Source organism: Centroberyx affinis, unplaced genomic scaffold, assembly GCF_046629955.1.
Source record: "Centroberyx affinis isolate AG114_WGS23_722 - 3 ecotype Tasmania unplaced genomic scaffold, CSIRO-AGI_Caff_v1 ptg001078l_1, whole genome shotgun sequence".
Lineage (NCBI taxonomy): Eukaryota > Metazoa > Chordata > Actinopteri > Beryciformes > Berycidae > Centroberyx > Centroberyx affinis.
The window spans coordinates 383,024-405,935 of NW_027279625.1; the positions used below are offsets into that span (position 1 = coordinate 383,024).

The 22,912-nt window shown below is 42.6% G+C and overlaps 1 protein-coding gene across 4 annotated transcripts; it reads left to right on the forward strand.

The window, feature by feature from the left end:
* The first annotated feature begins 1,131 nt into the window (after positions 1–1,131).
* Positions 1,132–19,370, forward strand: LOC139647367 (F-box-like/WD repeat-containing protein TBL1XR1). 4 transcript variants are annotated; one of them, XM_071523251.1, is made up of 16 exons: positions 1,132–1,186; positions 3,412–3,478; positions 6,455–6,558; positions 7,104–7,249; positions 7,546–7,765; positions 9,503–9,635; positions 11,176–11,317; positions 11,807–11,870; positions 11,999–12,096; positions 13,147–13,207; positions 14,220–14,341; positions 15,776–15,850; positions 16,030–16,157; positions 16,542–16,707; positions 16,949–17,050; positions 18,181–19,370. In XM_071523251.1, exons 3-16 carry the CDS (start codon positions 6,501–6,503, stop codon positions 18,205–18,207), a joined length of 1,542 nt encoding a protein of 513 aa, XP_071379352.1. In that variant the 5' UTR covers positions 1,132–1,186; positions 3,412–3,478; positions 6,455–6,500; the 3' UTR covers positions 18,208–19,370. The 4 variants fall into 4 exon arrangements, with proteins under 4 accessions (XP_071379352.1, XP_071379351.1, XP_071379350.1 ...); XM_071523250.1 differs by lacking the exon at positions 1,132–1,186 and adding an exon at positions 1,269–1,435; XM_071523249.1 differs by lacking the exon at positions 1,132–1,186 and adding an exon at positions 1,269–1,431.
* The last annotated feature ends 3,542 nt before the right edge of the window (positions 19,371–22,912 follow it).

The window sequence follows — 22,912 nt, forward strand, 5'->3', positions numbered from 1 at the left end:
ATAATAAATGGTTGATCTCATGTAATTACACACACACATTATTTTGCTGCTGTGGTGGCTGTTTGGTGTGTCTTCTTCTTGTGTCTGCAGTGCATGGGTGTGAACATGCAGTGAATGTGGGAGATGAAGAAGGGATGTTGTGTGTGCGTCTGTGCTTCCTGCTGAGACTATACCATTCCATAGAAGCAGGGAAAAATCAACTGCAACAAAGGATGTGCTGAATATGCTGCACGGTGGCTGCTGCTGTACAACTGCTGGCCACAAATTCAGCATTTCATGATATGTCATCATCTCCCATAGGAAAAAGACGGAGGCAGTGAAGCCACTCGCATGGGGACAGACGCTAATCACATTCAGGCAAACACACAAGGTGCATTCTGTGTACATTAGGTAGGCCACGGCATCTTGACACTGACAGTGTAACTCTGAAGGTCAGAACCTAATTTGGATGAATGGGGAAGGGTCTCGTGCCATGTACAGAGTGGGGACAGTTGCAATGAATCCTACATATGGAATAATAACAGGATCATCGGGGTGGGGCGTAAATACTTCCTCGCTCTCATCTCTGACAGGAACATGGCGCTGGAAACGTGATGTGATTATGGATTATGTATACAGCTACAAAATATCAGTGTAAAACACAGATTTCAATGATGATGTCAGCTTGTTATTGACTTTCCCAGTCTGAATGACTGAGCAAAGGATAGGGGGTGGGGTGTAATTAATCTATGGCTAGTGATGACCGCACAGGCGAAAATGAGGTGTAGTGGGGGATGGGCGAGGCACTGTTGTTATGACTGGTGCTTGGCTGCGGGACAAGCATCCGGAGGCCTCAGTCCTTTTCTCCTTCCTGTCTGATTGGTCGGGTTTGCCAATGGAAACGCTCTGTTTTGCTGTGTGAACGTTTAAAACTGACCACGAGCTAATATTTAGACTTAAACTATGCAGCGTTTTTATTAGTGACGTGTTTGTTGCATTAATGCGAAAAAGGTTAAATCTGTGTTGGCTGTTTTCTGTCTGGTTTCGTTTGTGATACATTAAAAACATCACTGTCAATAAATATGTGTTTATTAGAATTTCGCAAATATAAATATTCGACTCTCTCCAACTTGTCGCATTTTCCGGTAAGATGGTGAGCACCTTGTACACTGACGCCGTCACGGGTTTATCGTCACATTGGGCTTCAGTGAGTGGTGTTTGGAAATAATACTGTACTGTTTCAGCCAGCGCATTTTCGCAGGTCGGGTCACTCCACTGTGTCGAATGTCTGAAGCCGTTGCTGGCTTCTTACCGCCTGGCTCTTTAGCTTTAATATGATCGTTAATTTCTGTGCGAAAACGATCATTCTTGCGATCGATAAAAAGAGATAACATGGTTTGATTTAAACACAGGGGCTGCAGAAGAAATCGTCTATTGAAAGGTTTAACACAAGTAGGTACGGGATTACGGCAACACTGTCGTTAGCTTAGCCTGCTAGTGCTAGCTAGCGCGCTAGCAGGTTTTGAATGGTAGCTAGCTGATGATCTGATGGTAACTTGCTAGATATGCTATTTCAAAAAAGCTGTCTTAGCCAGGTCCACTAACCTCAGTTGAAATCAGCGAATATTGTTAAAGTTAATGCTAACCCATATAACTACATTAACTAATTTTGTAGCTGACGTTTGACGACTCACTTCAAGTTAACCAGATTTAGACCGCCTTGCTTGGCTGGCATGTGTGGTGATGGGCACGGCCGCCAAGACAAACTACCAGTTAGTTAGCTAGCAAGCTAGTTAGCTCACGGTGATGCGGACTGGCTAAGTCGTTAACCTGAGTCGTAAATAATATGCGGCGAACCCCATTAGCTAAATGACTCTAGAAAAGAAGCTGGGGCCATTTGTTTGTGATGTTTAGATTAGCTAGCTTTGTGCAGAAGTAGTTTTTAATAATTAAGACCATTTTCCATTTTAGGCTTTCCCGCATATTCACTTAGTGACTCATGACATGTGGACAATTGGCAGTCTAACGTTATCGTTACGACCCTCACGAGTAATAATAACTAATGATAGCATTAGTTAATTCTTAGCCTTCATTGATGTAGAACTGCATCACCTCATTTCTACTTATTGAAAAGAGGAAGTGTTTTATTTACACCTGTCAGGTAAATAAAGTAAATTTTGAGCCACACATTCTGGCAGCTAGCAGCTAACACAGGCTATCTGGTGACGCTCCCTCACCTAACGTTAGCTCAAAGAGCACGCTTGCTCGGTAGTTTGCTGAGCCCATTCACTCGCTACCGTGTGTGGGGGATGGGTATTGTATTTCCGCAAGTAGCATGCAATGCTAGCTGGCTAGTTTAGCTACCGGTAGATTAGCATGGTGACATAACTTGCATGCAGTCAACTTACACGAAAGCAACCAGACATGCAGAGGGGCAACTGAGCCCGGCCTAGATAACTCTTTCCGAAATGGCGACAAAAGACACAATCTGGATGACGCAGATTAGCTCAGTTAGGTGTTCATATAAAACGGAGTCTCTTGCTTTAAAACTAACCACTGTACTCCTTCACCTCAATTGTTGATCCAGCACCAGTAATAAGATGTTGGCAATTGTAAATCATTAGGCGGCTGAAATGTATCAATTGTAAATGAATTGAACTATGTCCGTCTTCGTCTACACTATCGGTTCTGAAAAGATAAATAACAAAAAATCGGCATAACATACTACTTCCTTTCATTACTATCCTCAAGGGCTATGGTACATGTTGCTTCCTGGCCCAGAGCACAAATATCCACCGGCTGTTTGGCTTCTACGCTGCTGACCCAGTTTCTCTGATTGTGTAGTGACACACCCCTTTTTACACTTTTCTCCTGCACCCATTCACTGACATTCTCTTGCATCTTCTCACCCACTCACTGACACACTTCCTCTAAAATTTCCATTGCAATAATGGCAACTTCTAGTAACACTGATTGTGAAATACCATATGTTCTGTACAGTGGTGATGATTGCTTGGTCGTTGTATTACTTAACTAAGACTTGATTAAATAGTACACACGCAAAACATTTTACTTAGGCATTTCTTGGGAATTTGGGACTTAAAGAGCGCAAAACTCCCACCCACGGTGGTTTGTCCAAAGTTTGAAGAATCACAGAATGAAATTAATCACTTTTGATTTAACTTTGAATTGTTCTTGAAACATTCATGGGGATATATCAGTTAAAATATTTAAGATTTTGCCTACACGAAATTGTCATTTTGTTGCACAATTTGGAGTGCAAGTGATTTCACATGTTAGACACAAGTACAGACTTAGTACTTGTATAGATGTAGAAGTACGGTATAGATGTGATGTGCACCATTAACATGGCTTTATGTGCCTATATTTCCTTAGTTGTAAAACGCTTCCATTTTCTTCTCTTTTTCTCAGAGGCCCAGAGTTCCTGCTCAGGACAACGGAGCTATGATGAGCATTTGAAGACATCTTGATCACATGGGTAGTGTATCAATGCAAATGACACCAGTAATCTCCCTGCAGTGTTCTAATGTCAGACCTTTGTCATTTTTTTCCTTTCCTGCATAGTTTTTTCCCCCCTCTTTCCATTGTTGCACTCTTATACTGGAAGATAGTATTCCCTTGGCAAGGTGTCAGGAGTCACACAGAGGAGGGGGATGGGTCTCACTCAGCATTGTAACTAACCGGAGGGGGGACAGCGTGCGTGCGGGGGGGGGGGACTCACACATGTCCATCAATGATCCGGCTGCCGTGTTGTTTCCCCCACGACCTGAAGCAGCTACAGTGGGTGGAAAGAGAAACATTTGCCATTCCTGAGTGTTGTGACTGTTTGCATGCGGGGTTAGTTGCTTCCATCCGTGACGATAGTAGACAAACAAACACGCCAGCCGCCCCGTGAGGGATTCTTAGAGCTGACATGTTTTTTTTAGGAGTTATGTTTGGAATGTAGAGTCCAAATTGAGTGTTTCAGCAGTGAGATGGTGAGAGAAAGAAATGTCCTTGAGCAGTGTGTGAAAGAAAGGAAGGGAATTACAGAGCCGATGCAATGTAGACCTCCTTGGTTGCAGATGGTTGAGTGTTGCGCATGCAACACCACGGTTTCAGATGCATCATTTTGGCTATGGCAGTGAATGGCTCTGTTCTGTTTTCTGCCATATGTACGTTGTTACATTACATTGCATGGTGAAGATTTTTACTGAATAAACACATTCAGTGTTTTGGAATGTTTCACTGGGACAACTGTGCAAACAACATGGGTTCAAGGTTATGTGGTTCTGTTGTGGGAAGAAATGGTTGTTGTGGCCGTCGGTTGTTGTCTGTGCTCCAGCAGAGGGAGAGGGAGCTTATAGTCTGGTTCAACCCCATTAATTCCCACTGAAAATTGGACCTGTTTCATCTTCTAAGAAGGCACCCTGCCGGAGCAGTAATCAACACAGACCAACACCAACATATATAGGTCACGCTGTACTTGTGGTATTTCATTAGCTGTCCTGAGATCAGAGGTTGATCTGAGTTGGGTTTTTTAATATGGTTTTTCCACTGCAGAAGTACTGTACTGTACCCATGCTGGGTCTGGGTATGGTTTGGCTCAGGATCAGTACCGTTTGGTTCTCCACTGCAATTTTAATCTTATGGGACCCTGTTCAGAACAGTTGTGTAACTATAGCAACTGCAGTTAACCTAGGTTTACGTAAATAATAACTTGCCTGTTTCTTCTCAGCTGCCATAGTTCCACCAGTTGTTGCTCCTCTGAAAAGACCTTTCTAGAGCTGCAACGATTAATCGATTAGTTGTCAACTATTAAATTAATCGCCAACTATTTTGATAATCGATTAATCGGTTTGAGTAATTTTTTGAGAAAAATAAGTCAAAATTCTCTGATTCCAGCTTCTGAAATGTGAATATTTCCTGGTTTCTTTACTCCTCTATGACAGTAAACTGAATATTTTTGGGTTGTGGACAAAACAAAACATTTGAGGACGTCATCTTGGGCTTTGGGAAACACTGATCGACATTTTTCACCATTTTCTGACATTTTATAGACCAAACAACTAATCGATTAATCGAGAAAATAATCGACAATGAAAATAATCGTTAGTTGCAGCCCTAGACCTTTCAATATTCTGACATAACCTACAGTATGTCTTGACTTATGTACAAAAACATTTTACAATGCACACTGCGGAATTTAAATCGTTCTGCACTTTCTTGTTGGCCCATAATGTGATTAGTGCTTGTATTTCTTCCACTTCCCATTGCTGCAAAAATCCTGCCAGCACCCTTTGAAAGTGGGCTGGTATCAGATACATGAGATACATGTATCAGTACGCTTTTACTATACCCTTACCTTACTGAACCGTGAACAAAATCCAGTGGAAAAACATACTGTACTGTGACAGCACGGGTGCAGTGTGGTACACACACCTCTTTTCTCTTTAAATTCATGCACTGCGTTTTGCGTGGTCATATTGTCTTTTGTCAGTTATTTTCAGTTTCATCCTTACCAAAACCTTTGTCAGCTGTGTGAAATATTCCGATTTTATCAAACCATTTGCCTTATCCTGCTGGCACGGCTTCGCTGTGAGAAGGTCAAACCACCAGGATTTCATGACAACCTTGTCAGTGATTGGTGAGGGGCTTTTGCTAGATTCCAGGCCTCTTGGTCCAGTTGGTCTTGGATCTCAGCCTTTGGGAGGCAGCAGGAGGTAGACATGTTGACTTTTCCGCGGGCTGGCATGATGGAAGCAGTGGAAATTCTGTCCCTCTTCCAAGCCCCTTGTTTATTTCCACAGTCCCATTTAAACAGTGCGGGTTCTGCTTGAATAAATACGGTGCAAGGATGCAAGCTACGTCGGGGCTGTTATTGCTGCAGTTTAAAGCCCGTTTCCTCCAGAAGTTTTGGTCCACGAGAGCCAGCCTGCCTCATGAAGAAGGCTGGTAATTATTTCCAGTTGTAGGTTAATGAATGGAAACTGGTGCCCTGCCTAGGGCCAGGAGGCTTCTCCAACCACCAGACGTAGAGAGGAATTAAACATCATTACTGCTGTGTCAAATGACGATCACTGTTTGTGTTTGCCCACTTTCTCTGTTATGAAATTGCAAGATCTAGGTCAAGCAAGGTGATGGATTCCCCCCCCCTTCGTCTCTCTCTTTCATCAAGCGTGTGCCCATTTGGTAGTGAGCTACGTAGCAAGCTGGTGGTGTTACATCATCCTCCCTCTGCGTGTGACAGTCTCTTTCACACCTGCCTTAATGCCCCTAGCATGTCATCTGACTATTTACTATCTATTTGTGTGGTACTGCAGGATGTTAGTTGTGAATTAACAGTGAAGAAGATACTTTTCCATCTTCAAAGCGAGCCCCCTTTTCTGCTCGACTCTCCTTAACAACACAGTGTGTAATAACCACTCTGAGTAAGCAAGGCTTTCTGTTCTAATGTGCTGTGTCACTTCCACAGGCTCCTATCCTGCGCTGACCCAATGGTTTAACCACCAGGACTAAAAATGAGCATAAGCAGTGATGAAGTCAATTTCCTGGTGTACAGATACCTGCAAGAGTCAGGTAGGTCTCAGGAAGAGTTTATGGCTTGCAATGTATTGCATTGGCTTAATTTAAATATGGTTTTATTTTTAATGTTATATACAGTATATTTACAAATTATACACATATACACAATTAAATGTAGTGTTTCATGCAGTATATTTAGGAGAGGTGTGTGTGGGGGGTTCTCAGACCCATGGGCCAATTGCAGAATCAATTCAAGGAGATGTAGTTTAAAGAATGTTATTTTGACATTTATAGCATGGTAGTTGTGTCATAATTACAATTTTTTTTTTTTCATTATTTATAGCAGGCCAAGAAATGAGGCCAGATAATGGGTCTTAATTGTATTTACACTTTTATTTACATGTTTTTATTTAAAGGAAACGCTGCAAATGTTGTCCAACAAGGGATGTAGCCACTGCAGGATATTGCTGCACCGCTCCTGTTATATCTCAATCATTCTCTCTCCCTCTCCTTCACTCCCTCCCTCCCTGCTCTTCTCCTCTCTCAAATTCTGCGCTTTCCCTCCATCCCATTCTTCAATTCCTCCTTATCTCCTCCAGGCTTCTCCCACTCAGCATTCACCTTTGGCATAGAGAGCCACATCAGCCAATCCAACATCAATGGAGCCTTGGTGCCCCCTGCTGCCCTCATCTCCATCATCCAGAAGGGCCTGCAGTACGTGGAGGCTGAAGTCAGCATCAACGAGGTCAGTCACCTTTCTTCACACTAGCAGCCACTAGCTGGCATAACCTTCCGCTGCACTGCCAACTGCAGCTGCAGTGTCAGCTTTATATTTTGACTCGGTGTGTCTGTTACCTTCTATCTTTTTAATACCTTTTACTGTATTTGGTCCGTTTTCTCATAACGTATCATCTGTCGTAATGGCCATAATTAACAACATGTATTTTCCATTTGCAGAAGTCTATTTATACTTCATTAGTATTATATTTATAAGTTGCACAACAGTGAAGTGGCTTCAGCGTCGGCATGTTTTCTGTGCAGGACGGGACCTTGTTTGACGGACGGCCCATTGAGTCCCTGTCTCTGATCGACGCCGTGATGCCGGACGTGGTCCAGACCAGGCAGCAGGCCTACAGGGACAAGCTGGCCCAGCAGCAGCAGGCGGCGGCGGGCAGCGGCAGCGCCACGGGGCCCCAGGGAAGCGCCAAGAACGGAGAGGGTGCTGCCAACGGGGAGGAGAACGGAGCCCACGCCTTAGCCAGTAAGGACGCTGCACGGCTGAAAGGAATCCTTGAATCAGCACTTAAAACAGGAGGGGTTTTTTTTTTTGGTGCTCGGAGTTGACCACATTGTGGAAAATTTTGATGATTCTATCCAAGATATTATCCCTGGCTTGCACAGAGGTGTGGCTTGGTGTGGTAAAATTAATGTTTACGAGAGGCTGTGTGAGCCGTTTGGGATTGGCCTGTGTCTTTTATTAGGGTCTCTATGTGTATTTTTGTGCCTCTCACTTGTATGTGTGTATGTGTCAGAGAGTGAGGGAAGGGCATTTCAGCTTGTGCTGCTGACGTTTAAACAAAAGGTGTAATGCTGGCTAATCTCAAACCAGAGAGGCCAGACAGACATAATTGACACATTTTTTAAGTATGTCCAAATCAGGCACAACAGGCTGTCACTGTACAAATGTCCGATAGTATAATATATTTGAAGAGCTGTGGAATAACATGTAACTGTAGCTGAACTTGCTGCCTGAAACTTCAAATCAATATCTTGCCCCACTTGGCCAGTTCCCAGAGAAACCCTGTTGGGCATCATGTGTTGACCCCCATTGTTGATTGTCTGCTTTTTCCACTATGTTTGGATGAGCGTCAAGTTTTCTGCTTTTTCTTCTCCCTCAAAATAATTCCTTGTCACTGTGTTTTTCTCCCTGATGGCAGCATTTATAATGCTGCTGCTCTGCATTTCAAAGCAAACATGAAAGCAGAACGGGACTCAGATATGGTTGAAATCATCTCATCAAAGTAATTTATCATCCATTTTGCATTACTTACTAGGCACTAGGCAATTTTGCCCATCTGTGGCCCCAAATGGCAGCAAGAGGTAACTGTTTGAATTTTGAGGACTTCAATACCCAGAGATTATGTAATGTTACGTTGGCAAGCTGCGCACTCTTTGGTCCTAAATTTATTTTTCTTTGTGGCTGGTGTGGGTAGAGGTGGTGAAGGGGCTCAGCCATCATATGTGAGTCCAGCTTTCTCTTGATGGAGTGTGCTCTCTCTGCTGTTTTGTATTTCGCTCTTTAGTTTCTTAGATTTCCGCAGTGATCATACCCAACGGCAAAATTCACTTAGGGAGCATGGGTCGCTCTTCTCTGTGGCATCCCCACTCTGTGATTTTGGCTGATAAGACGGGTGTATTTTTACATAAAAATCTCAGTGCAATTTTAACAGTGGTTCTCTTACTTACTTACTTACTAATAGCTGGTTGCACAGTACTAACAGAATCCACCTAACCCTAACCCTTTGCATACTGTTTCCTGTCATGTTAAATATTCCTTAAAATACGCCTGTTTTCTGTAAAGGTGTTGAATGAAAAGTGTTTGTGGTAAGGACAATTTGTAGAAATTAATGATGGAGAAATTGGACTTACAGGACCATTTTCTACCCTCTTTGAGTGGACAGCAGAGCTTATTACCTTTATGGAGCTGGAGCAAGTGTAGAAATGGCACAAGGTGGATTCTGTCTCTACTTTCACTTATCTTATTTGACAGTAAAAGAACTGTTATAAAATCATGTCATCTCTTTAAGGTCAGACGGAGGGTTACAATTAATGAGCAGCACTATATAGAACAGTAGATACATGAATACGTTTAGTTTAACTACAATGTTCAGTGTCAATTAGTAAGTCTCTTCGTGGCTAGGTGTGTAAATCTGTTATATTCTGTGTGTGTGTGTGTTTATCTGTAACATTTTGGTCTCTCGTTTGCTTGTTTCTGTAGACCACCACGCGGAGATGATGGAGGTGGACCGGGACGTGGAGATCCCCCAGAGTAAGGCCATGGTCCTGAGGGGCCACGAGTCTGAGGTTTTCATCTGTGCCTGGAACCCAGTGAACGACCTCCTCGCCTCCGGGTCAGCATCACCACTCCCCCCTCTGTTCCCTTTCCCCAGGGTTTCACTTAGGGCTGGGCGATATGGTTGAAATCAATATCATGATAAGGATTTGTCTCGATATCTATATATATCACGATATGGTTCATGTATGCAAAATCACGTTAAATAATCAAATTAATGTTCATCTCATTGAACCGAATGGTAATGTTAGGTGTGATGTCAAACAAAACAGAAATATTCAAATAATATTCCTACCATACCTCATTTTAAAGAGTAAAATTTGCTTGTCATCAATTCAGAAAGCAGAAATGTGTGTCATGATATCAAAATATTTTCATATCATCACGATATGATTCCACTGAAAGTCGCCCAGCCCTAGTTTCATGTAGTTTCTGGAACATCATGGAAAGGTGTAATCCAGACAGGGAAAGACAGATTCCTAAATTCTATCAAGTCACAGAGGTGCGGGCCACTTCACAGGAATCTACCAGAGCGTACATTAGTTTGTTTCACGCACGTTCAGTAGATAGTGTTTATCAGCTGGTTTTTAAATTCAATGGCAGGGAAGCTTAAACTTTTCAAATAGCAAGGCCAGACAGGCTTTACCAGGGCCAGTGTCAGCTCAGAGTGTTTACAACAGAGGCTGAAGTACTATTTGTCTGTTTGAAACTAGAGCCTTGCTAATAAATCATCCCTGTAGTTAACAAGGCGTAAAACGAACAGCACATTTTTTGCCTTGGAGGAAATTGAGTAACTTAAATAGTAAGCCCCGTTTGGGACTATAGTGTAAATCAGACTATTTCTTGAAAACTTTGCTGAGACGGAAAAGGGTACAACCATGCCAAATGTCATAGAATTTTACATCTGGTCCAGAGAAGGAAGCCTCCTACTGCTCTTTTTCATCTGTTGGTTTCTTTTCTCATTCATTTCTCTCACTCTCACCTCTCAGTTCTTGCCATCTTGATTTACCACCTTGAGCAGTCTACCGAATGTGTTTTTTGGCTTTAGCAAAAACAGACAGATAATCTTAAAAGTAATGATAGTCAGTTTTAGGGCTGCAACTAACGATTATTTTCATTGTCGATTTATCTGTCGATTATTTTCTTGATTAATCGATTAGTTGTTTGGTCTATAAAATGTCAGAAAATGGTGAAAAATGTCGATCAGTGTTTCCCAAAGCCCAAGATGACGTCCTCAAATGTCTTGTTTTGTCCACAATCTAAAGATATTCAGTTTACTGTCATAGAGGAGTAAAGAAATCAGAAAATATTCACATTTAAGAAGCTGGAATCAGAGAATTTTGACTTCTTTTTCTTAAAAAATTACTCAAACCGATTAATCGATTATCAAAATAGTTGGCGATTAATTTAATAGTTGACAACTAATCGATTAATCGATTAATCGTTGCAGCTCTAGTCAGTTTTATTCCATTTTCAATGCTGATTTAAGAGCTATATTACTGTGCCTAATGTTAGTTTGTGTGTGTGTGTGTGTGTGTGTGTGTGTGTGTGTGTGTGTGTGTGCGTGCGTGTGTGTGTGTGTGCGTTGACACATGCAGGTCCGGGGACTCGACAGCACGGATTTGGAACTTGAGTGAGAACAGCACAGGCGGTTCCACCCAGCTGGTGCTGAGGCACTGCATACGGGAGGGGGGCCAGGACGTACCCAGCAACAAAGACGTCACCTCACTGGACTGGAATGTGAGTGTGTGTGTGTGTGTGTGTAGTTGTACAGTATGATAGAGGATGGAGTGTGTGTTGCACTGAGTGCAGTTTTTAGTAATCTGATCTTGTGTGGTGTGTGTATGTGTGCATGCATGTGACCACTACGTCTGCCAAAGGCATTCCTTGGCTCTCCTTCCCAACCGGATATATGGGGCCGAGTCACTCCCATGGGGGGGGGGGGGGGGGGGGGGCTGCTCAGCTGCAAGCTATTTTTTCCCTGGGTAATACAAGTTAATGCACAATGCCAAATCAGCACAAATATTTTAACTAACATGAAATACCCTCTCAGTAATCGGAACAAGCTGGGAGCCACATATTAATTGAGAAATTGTAAGATACTCGTGAAAGTTAAATGAGGCAAAAAATGATATCCGTGCCGCTGCTGGAATCAAAATATGCGACTGCAATTGAGAAAGATTGTATGCGATTGATGGCAACATAATGAGAATCACCTGTGTGTTTCAGAGTGAGGGAACATTGCTAGCAACAGGCTCGTATGACGGCTTTGCCAGAATATGGACAAAGGACGGTAAGACTTTCAGCTTCTACTGCATCACTTTCAGCTCTCCAAAACTCTTAGTACAAATCGTATGTTTAAAGCAATGATCTCTTATAGTCCTTTTCCTATTAATAACTTGCATGGTCTTATGTTTTCAGGTAACCTGGCCAGTACTTTGGGTCAGCATAAGGGTCCTATATTTGCGCTCAAGTGGAATAAGAAAGGAAACTTCATCCTCAGTGCTGGTGTAGACAAGGTAGGCAAATAGCTGATTCAGGGTTGAATAAGTTGACATGCTGAGGATTTAATGGCAAAACTGTGAGTATCAGTATTCACACCTCAGATTTCTGTGTTAAACGCTTCTCAAGTAACTGTGCGAGGGGTGCAGCTTCCCCAAAATATAGTCGTTTCCCGAGATGTTCCTGATCCAGACTTGCCACTTAAGTTCTTTTGGGATGTTCGATATTTGCTCTTGAGGATCAGGGTTAGGAGGTGGAATAGTTCTAGAGAACCTAGTGGTATTTTGAAGAAAAGCACAGATAATTTGCACTAAAAGGCCCTAGTCTAAGACGAGCTGTGGATACATAAGTTGCTTCATGATAGTTAAAATAAAATGCAATGTCGATCTTCTAGACTTCAACAGTAGTGACCACAGTAGCTCAGGTCTGTTTTATACCTATAGTATAGTTATATAGTTATGGTTTGCGCAGCATGTGTGTTGTGTGCATAGGTTTCACAGATGTCACACACCTCCCTCAAAATGTAACTGTGTGTCAGGACCCGAATACACTGCACAAATATGATGGGTCGACGGTGAGGTGGGATTTCCACCAATAAACATGTAGCCGACCTCACCTTCTGTCACAAAATCACAACAAACAAGCATGGAGCAGTTTGAAGAAAGACTAGAGGTCCGCCGCTGCCGGCACCGCTATGATTCAGTTCCCTCCAAACTTGTGTATGCAGCCATTCTCATAGCGGTCAAGTTCAAGTAGACTACAGTTTCCTCTGTGTAATTTATGGACCTTGTTCAACATCGCCATCTAGTGTCCGTAAGTGTAGTGACATGCTCTGTGCAGCACAGGCAAACTATCCAGACATCGCAGAGGTATAAAAAAGGCCTTAGGTGTGTGTGATTTATAGCTTTCCCGCATATCTCCTGTCTTATCTGAGGAACTTGTGCACATCATTTAAGTTTTAATGAGAAAAAGAACAATTTGTATATATTTTGATTTCTTGTCTTTATTGATTTACTCACGACTGATGCTAGTTTAGTGTAAATAATGAATATCTCTCTCCTGCTCAGACTACGATTATTTGGGACGCCCACACAGGAGAGGCAAAGCAGCAGTTTCCTTTCCACTCAGGTGAGTGACAGGAGTCAGCTGGATCATCCCACTTTTCATGCAAGAGTCCTTAGGTTTTTAGACAGATGTTACCCTATGCTCACTGCAGTGAAGACACAGTGATAACTATGTTCAGACCTGCTTGGAGAGTGACAATGGTTCTCTAGACCGCTAAACTAATGCACAGCAAGGCTTATTTATTCCTGAAGACAACTAACTGTAGTCAGAGGGGAAGTAAGTGAAGTCAATCATATCACACTCTGATTATACACAGACTGCACCTTCAGGAAAAAAGAAAGGGGATTATATTGCCACCTTGCACTCCTGAGGCCAGGCTGCAGAATACAACTGTCACCTGAACTCTGTTTGTCATAGATAAGTAAAACTGACAAACTGTTAGATGTGTGTTGGAAGAGGGAAAGTGTCCAGATGGTGTAACAGAATTTTATAATCTGTTGTCCAAACTATGATCTTTCATTGATTATACAGCTGTGATTGCCTATTTATCCAAATATTTGGTTATTGTTTATTATCCACTACATTTTCACTGCCAGTTCATGAGCTACTGTAAAATGTTGAACATTTATTTCAGTTACATGCACATGGTCATTTATCCGAAATATACAGAACCAATTTTTGATATTGAGTTGAAAGCGTGAAAAGATATGGAAAACTCTCAATGTGGCATTTGTAAAATGACAGCTCAGGTTCAGAATTTGAACTGGGTGAGTTCAGTTGAGCGTGCTCAGAATTTATTTAGAAAAGTAGACGGCATGCTCAAATGTCAATACAATTGTAATTAGCACAAAGGTTACAGAGATAATAGTTTACCTTATTGCATGTCAAATGTGCTTTCAGTCACCTAAGAAAGGAAGCGAAAAAAGTATTGTTAGAATTGTCGTCAAAATTGAAGTATCGGACGCAGTGTTGTATGAAAAAAATATTCCAGAGACAGCCAGCCCTTCATATTAATGCCATCTTGCTCTCCCCATGTCTCTGTCCCTCTGTCTCTGTCCTGTGTGCCTCCTCACAGCACCTGCCCTGGACGTTGACTGGCAGAGCAACAACACGTTTGCCTCCTGCAGCACAGACATGTGCATCCATGTGTGTAAGCTGGGCCAGGACCGACCTGTCAAGACCTTCCAGGGACACACGGTAAGGCAGCGCTCCTCCTTCTGTGTAACCGCTGCTCTCTCACAGGGAAATTTATACCATCCACCACCAAGTACTGTTGTATTTTGGCAGAGGCTAGTAGGTTTGCTGTTTCTTCCAGCCAGCAACCAACCACTGTATAAGGTTTTTTTTTGTTTTGAAAATATTTTTTCTTTCTGGAAGTGGTAAACCTCAGAATTGACCAGCTGCCATGGCTCGTGGACAACAAGTTCAATAACTTCGGGGTTAAATGCACACATACACAAACTAATTTCTGCCTTATTGTGTCGATTTGGTCTGTCTACCTTTCAAGACAGGTTTTGTATCACAAAAGACTTTGATTTTTCATATGCTGCCACCCCCATTCTTAGGAGTAAAGCACCGTGATGGATTTGTAATAGTAATGCAACCTTATGTCTGTAGTACAGCGTGTGTGTGTGGAGCATGTACTTAACTAGGGCTGAGCGATATGGCCAAACATGCAAACATCCACATAGGATGTGGAATCAAGGATGTGTCCCTGTTAGTGTCATAGTTATTGCTAACAAAAACAATAATTGTCCTAGATCCAGATCACTACCAAACTATAGTCAGTTGTTCCTTGGCCCAAGGCCTATCTGTCTAATTTAATGGAAATCCATTCATACGTTTGAGTTGAGATATCCTGCTGACAGACAGACAATCAAACTAACTGTAACATAACTTCACCGTGGAGGTAATGCACATAAATTACAAATCAACATCTATCTTTTCACATGATGGTAGAGGTTGGTGGTGTTTCTTGTTGTGATTAACACAGGCCATGGACTTATTTTCCATACAGTGTTGCACACAACACATTCTAATCTTAGGCTACATGCCAGTGTAAAAGTCAGTGGTCCATAAGTGTTGTTGTATAGCGTTTCATACATAACAAAGGAGCGCATAATATAAAAGGCTGGTGTATTCTCCACCCCAGAGCACCCACTGACTCTGTAAGCCTGGTAGATAAAGCTTGGTATAGCACCACAGCGACTCCTTTTCCACAAATTAAGAATTGCATTCCTGTTCTTTGGAGGATAGCTGATACGACTGCTGGCACTGTGCAGACTGGCTCAGTTGGCTTCTCCTCAAAGTGAATGAACTTTGTTTGGGTGGTAGAAAGGATTAAAAGTAAAGTGATTTCAGTGGAAGACCCACCGCACTGCTCTGAAATGTCAAGCCGTGGTTTTGCAGCATCCATGGCACCCGCTACGTGGCTTGGCACGTAGCCACAAGCTGCACGCCACATGCATGACATTCTTATATTGATGAGGACTTATTGAGATATCTTGATGTATTGATATAAGAGCATTCATTATTCATAAATAGGTAACCTTGACCTTGCTGCTGCCTGTGTAGTTTTCTCACGTTTGCAGTTTGTGTTTTATTTTTTTCCCTGCCTCCTCTTCGCTGCAGAATGAGGTGAATGCCATCAAGTGGGATCCCACTGGGAGCCTGCTGGCCTCCTGCTCCGATGACATGACACTGAAGGTCAGTGCCAGGAGTGCACACAGCACACACTCACAGTGAATATTGCACAGTGACCAAAAGAAGCACAAAAATCAGCCTCAGTCACACACACGTTCCAGATTAAATGTGTCAGTGTGAATTGTGTTCATATCCAGTCTAGCAGTTGTTCTTATATCACTCCCTCGTCTCTTGTGCCGTAGATCTGGAGTATGAAGCAGGACTCGTGTGTCCACGACCTGCAGGCCCACAGTAAGGAGATCTACACCATCAAGTGGAGCCCCACGGGCCCCGGGACCAACAACCCCAGCGCCAATCTCATGCTGGCCAGGTAAGATCGCACCGCAGCACTGGAACACCAGCCTCGCTCTCAGGGGAAGGTTGCATCTTCTCCCTCTCGGTCGTTTGACTGTAAATGCTGCAGGACAGGAACGATGCAGCAGCCAACAGGGTGCGATATGTGAAGTAAGAAATTCCTTATTACACCGTGTGTATGGTACCCTAAATTCATGAATTCTAAAAATAATTTCTAAATCATAGAAATTTGAAGCTCTCTCCTGCACATAAGTCAATTAGATAGATGTTATAATTTGATTTGAAGTAGCTGTCATCTCCAACTCACACACCCTATACATGCAGTAGCTTGCAGCTTATCCTCATGAGGTATGATTCAGCTTGACTCACTTCCGCTCCCCCTCTCTCTCCCCCGTTCCAGCGCATCGTTCGACTCCACGGTGCGTCTGTGGGACGTGGAGCGCGGGGTGTGTATCCACACACTCACCCGCCACCAGGAGCCCGTCTACAGCGTGGCCTTCAGCCCCGATGGCAGGCACCTGGCCAGCGGCTCCTTCGACAAGTGTGTCCACATCTGGAACACTCAGGTGCAGGATGACACACTCCACCTATAACCACTCACACACTCGCACATAAACACAGCTTTAAAGAGTACAATATGGAAGTCAATTGAACGTTACTGGGAGTTAATTTAGCCGTCCTGGTTGTATTGTACTAAAATGACAGAAATAACAGAAATACACAGACTACAGTAAGGAAAGTTGTATGTTTAAGTTGTTGCCTTCCATTGCTAAATGTGTGTGTGTGTGTGTATCTGTGTGTCTTCAGACGGGTGCTTTAGTCCACAGCTACCGGGGGACAGGAGGGATCTTCGAGGTGTGCTGGAACGCCACGGGGGACAAAGTGGGAGCCAGTGCATCAGACGGATCGGTGAGTTGTGGAACCCCTTATAATCATTGATGAAAGTAGTCCCTCACATATAGTCACGCCTCTTTATACCCCCTTCACACCAGGCTAGTGGCCCAGGAGGTTTGTGTGAATCTGTGTGAAAGTTTTGACCCATGTACACTGACATCATAAAATGCCCCTGATCAAAATCGGGGTTGACACCCGGGTCAAGCTCTGTTCTGCCTGGGATGATTGAGTATTAAATACATTTAAGTGTTGCATAGGAAGATGTATTTGTCCATCTTCAAGGTGTAGGCCACGGTCAAATCTATTTTCAATGTCAGCTTTTGTAACGGTGTCTTCACACATTACACCGCAGTAGTGCAGTCATGAAAATTTGGTGTAAAGTTATGGAAACATTTTGGAATTGAAATGTAAAATATGTGCGGGATCCTGAACAGTGTTTCCCTTACACTGTTAATATTTGGGCGGCCTGTGCAGGCAAATCCACACCCCAGCAGGTAAATATTTTGAATTAATTTCGGGTTGCCGTGATGCATGACACTGCCGAATCCTTCCGATGTAGTCTTCAAACAATCAAAATTTTATGTTTCCAAATGCAGAAAGCATGTTGGTGAATTACAATGACCATAATTAATTGCACACACAGGTGCATCTGTGCTCCTCGGAGTCGCGGTGTGTGTGTGTGTGTGCCGACACAAAGTGAATGAAGAGACAGTTTGAAAACAGCCTCGATAATCAGCTGGAAGTATAAAAGTCAGATAATGTTGCAACACCACTGGCTTATACTAGATTGAGAGACTTTAGTGCCTGAAAAAATTACCGGGCTCGCTAAGTGGAACGTCAGTAGCAAGTTGCCGTCGACTCCCCTCACGATGCCGCCAAAGTAAACTGACAACTTGTGGGAAGCATTGTCATAAGGTGACAGCCCGCACCATGAAGGAAGCAGACTGATGTACAGTATGTGGGTTTAGTGTGAACAGTAGTGAATCAGGACAACTTAACTTCTTCAAAACAACATGGGCCTGGATCAGCGTGTGGTAAATGAATTAATTGCGCTGACATGACATGAAGGTGGAACCATTCGTGGCGGACAATGTGTTGTTATTTTAGCCCTGACGCTCTGCTCCCTGCTCCTTCCTGTGTTCCAGGTGTGTGTATTAGACCTGAGGAAATGACGCTCGTCTGGGGGAGCCATGGACCGACTACGAATGTGTACATAGCCAAAATGACTGACTGTCCCTGCCTGTCCGCCACACTGCTGTAGTCCCATCAGATGCCATGGCCCACCATTACAGCCAAACGGAGCGCTCCCTCCCCAATATACACACACACACACACACACACACACACACATCCAAGGACCAGACCCTCGCCACATACACAAGTTCACACGCACACGTGTCAGACATCTAACCGGTCTGTTCATGGACATCGGTGTTGCTCGCACAGACCCGCAGGATGAACGGATTCCTCCACGCTCACACAGTACAAAATTCTTGGAAGAATTAAAACGGACCCATGACATGCATACCAAAATATCAGGATTTTTCTCCCTTTGCTCTTTTTATCCTTTGTACCAGAATTGTAATGATTTTGTTTTTCCTCCGTTGGTGTGTGCATATTGCACATGTCAGCATTTAGTGTCCTGTGGCCATTGTTGTTTTGAATTAGGATTTTACTGATCTCTGTAGGTTTTGTATTACATGTCGGGTGGGAGAGAACAGAGGGGGAGTTGAAAGTTGTTTGTTTTGTTTTACGATTGGTGTTCAAAGCTGTTATTGGGAGAGAGATCCATTTACTTTTTGGCACTCTGAATTTATTATTATTTTTGTTTAGTTTCAAAAACTCAAGATATATATCTCAAAAAATTCAAATTGTGAATAATTTGTTTCAACTGTAATTTTTATCCCATCTGTTTTCTTTCCATTTTTACCATTTTTTTTTTTTTAAACAAATTAGAAAGCAGTTTATGAGAGGGTAAGCCGTTTGTGGCTTTTATCCTACTCAACCTCAGAAATGGTTTTTCAGGTGTTCAATATTTATCAGGTTAATATAGAGCTCTAATGATTCAAAACCTCTAGGCTGAAAGATTATCTCTGTAGCTGTTACACACACCCTGTCGATCGCAAGTGCTAACGGCGCGCCGGGCTCAGGGTCGAGGCGTGGCGGGAAGACAGACGCTGATCTGCAGTAAGTTTCGCGTTCCCCCTCAGCTACTGTGAAGGGCAGAGTCCGTGGGAAGCGAGCTCGTCCTGGCTGTGCTTTTTGTGTAGTCTGCGAGGTAACGGGCGCAGGAATCGCTTGCTTTCTGATGTCATTGCTGCCTCTGGGATCTGTGGGGAGAAAGAGAGAGGGGGGGGGGGGGTCGGGGGGGGACAGGCCCATAACCACTAACTAGCATCCATTTGCCGAGAGCGTTTCATAGCCATTAGTGTACTCGTTTCCTCAATTCATGGCTTGTCGCTAACCAATGCTGAATGATAATCAGACTAAGCCATTTTAATTATGCTCCTGTTTTTCTTTTTTCGCCTCCTTGCTTGGTCATTAAATATTATCAGGACATTATCAGGAGCGTCGCTGTTCCACACCGGCTTGTGCACAGGGTCGTGAGCGCACCTTCTGCAAAACACGGCGCAGGCCCCCGGCAGGCCTGGCTGGGACGATTCCAACCGGGGCCCCGTAACGCTTCGCTCTCATCACACGGTTGATGGATGATGCTGGACTTCATATCACAGTTTTGTCATGTTGAGCGATTGTTTACGACGTTCAGTTAGCTTAAGTGTCTGGCCTTTTCTTTTGATAGCGTCCCCGTCGGTGTGCAATGTCCAGTGTCGACCTTCGTACACACTACAGTCCCTGCTTCGGTTTGCTGTCGTCGAGCAGTTGTTGCCCAGCATTAATAACAAACTCTATGGAGACAGGCTGTCGAGGCCTACGCACGGATAGATGGTGCTTTTGTTTGTAGTGTTCAGAGGTGGCGTTTTGAAGCAAGTCTGTGTTTTTGTTCCTAGGCAGGGTGAAAAGAAGGCAGACTCGCAGCATATGACTTGATGTAACATTGTAACTGCATATAATATATATATCTGTGCTATCACAGGGGATTCTTTTGTATGCCACTCGTCCGCTAAGGGTGGTTTTTAAAATTCTGCGTAACTTTTTGAAGACACGCTTGAAATCTGTGATGTTCTTACGCATCATGTGGGGTCTCGACCATGAGGAATGGTTCTTTATAAAATACCATTAAACAGTCATAGCTAAACAAAAAAAAAGAGCAGCCCTCCGCAGGGTATTTACAGGTTCTTTTTCTCTGCACTTTAGACTAAAAATGGAAAAACAGGGAGATGTGTTTATTCAAGGCATCTTAGATGCATCCAATGTTAAAATGCTCTTAAAAGACGAATCAGAATTGATATGGAAAAGGTGCAGTGTTTCAGCGCAATTGTAAGGGTGAATAGTGTCTTGTCTGGTGACTCATTGGGGTACATATTCAAACCAAGCCGACTTCATGGCATTCCAGGTCTCATCTCATAGCCATAACTAACATCTAACGGCTTGATAAACACCAATGTTGGACATTTCAGAAGTTTTGTTTGCAGTTTTTGTTCAGAATGTTACTTGTTTAAAAAAAAAAAAACACAAATTTTGTACTGATGTGTATGAAGAGTATTTTGAAGTTTGCTTTAATACGGTCAACAGTGATTGGACTGTACCACAAAGACACTATTTCATATGATGTCTATGACAGTGGAATGGTATTTTATAATGTTTTGTTTTTAGACGATAAGCTTTTTACACTGCATTCGAGTGTGTTTGCTATTTTTTTGTTCCTACCGAAAGTACTAATTCTATCTTTGCTATGTCGGAAAGCCCTTGAAGGTTTTGTACTCTTTAAAAACTTTTGTAATTCTGATTTTATTTGTAGCTATGTACTCAAAATGAACAAAAAAAAAAAAAGATAAAATCTGGAATTCAATGTTGATGTATTATAACACCCAGACCATGTAAATACCAATTTGCAGATTTTTGTTGTGTTGTCTTTGCCCTCACCTATGTTGTACTCTCTCTTTCTCTCTCACTCACATGGCTGCAGTCTGCAGCCCCCTGATCTGACTGTTGTAATATTACTCAGATCTCAAGGTCTAGAATAAAATCTATTTTGATAATATCAAGGTGTTTGCTTGTTTGCTTTTGATTTCAACACAGCTGCCCTGAAAACAACACTGAGTCCTACTATGGTGAGGATGCCTGCTGCTGTGATGTGCAGGACGAAAAGGTTTGAAGTGGATGACTGCCACCCAGTGGTGCAGTCAGTGGAACATGTAGACCACAGTGTGTTCATAACATTTTTTCATTGTTTTTTGTCTCACTTGCACAGTCTGTATTTCCTGAGTCTCATTGGTATGTGCAAATAACTCGTAAACTTTTTTTATTTTTTATTGTAGATGCTAACATTACAGACAAAAGCAGATACAAAACAACAAGACAATATTATCACATGTGGAAGAGACATCAAAACAAAACACGACAAGCACAGTGAACATCATGTTGACAAGGACTAGGGGTTATGGGTATAGTGAAAGAGTTAAACGTACAAAGCGCTAGGTAAATACAAACGTTCTGCAGAGGTTAGGGATTAGTGGTGTTGTAATCAGCCTCCAGATATGTATAGAGGAGATACTGTGTGTTATGTGCACCTACTGTACATATGTGTGTATTAAATATACATGTGTAACTATGTATCTATATATGTTTGTGTATGTCTGAGTGTGAATAGACGCAATAACTTAAGTGTTAGTGAACATGGCAGCAAATCTCAATTTACTGTAGAATTTACAGTTTTTCACAATTGTTTACACACTAAAACTGGAACTTGGGACACAATCACTAAAACTTGAAACTCGTATGTATCAACTCAACTGAGTGTAGCCCAAAAACTTTTGAAAAACACTTCAGCATGTGAATGTATGTAACACCTATATGTGTACCTATATGTGTACCACCTACTGTATATGCACACAGTTTAGCTCAGCTCAACCCAAAAGAAGACAAAACACAGAATACACTAGACAATCTTAAATTTTAATCGAAAAGAGAAAACGCCTTCCTCGGTTTCCTCTGGTGCCGTCATTACACAATGTGTTGTGAGTTGCTGCATGTTGAGCTATAATTTTAAATGTTCAATGAAATACCTGTGTTACTTTTCTTGCAGTCTTTTACAGTTTCCTTCGGTTGACTGAAAGACTGAGGACAACAGGATGCCCTTTAGAAAACCTGATAGATTCCAGTATGTTGTCTTGATTTAAAGGTCTTGTGCAAAAAATTGAAAAACTTGAAGGAAAGTTCTGCTTTCATAGAGGCAGGTTTGAGGCGTAGGTGTGCCTCTGTATGTTTGTGTGTGTGTGTGTGTGTGTGTGTGTGTGTGCGTACCCTGACTTTTGTTTTTTTGACCACAAGTGCAGTTGCCACACACAATAGGATTGCTAAAGAACATTTAAACCGATTAAGTACAATACTCCACTCCCAGTGTCAGATAAGGAGATAAGAACAAAACAGGTGCAAATGAGGTGATGACATTCACTAACTCTCTCTTTCTCTCTCCCTTGACTTCACTTGACCTTTGTCGTTGTTTCTGCTGTTGTTGTTCATTGTAAAATCTACAAATCCCAGAGAGAATATATGACCAAATCTGTGGTGTCTTAGAACAGCTACATGATGCCCAAATGTGATTTTCCGCTGCATCCACACACAAACACCTCTCAACTTGTGTTTCGTAAATCATCATTTGAATGAATGCAAAAATTATATTCACAAATGCAAATAACATTTTCAGATACTGTATCGTTCCAATGTTCACATTTACAAATCAAAAGCTTGGCTTGC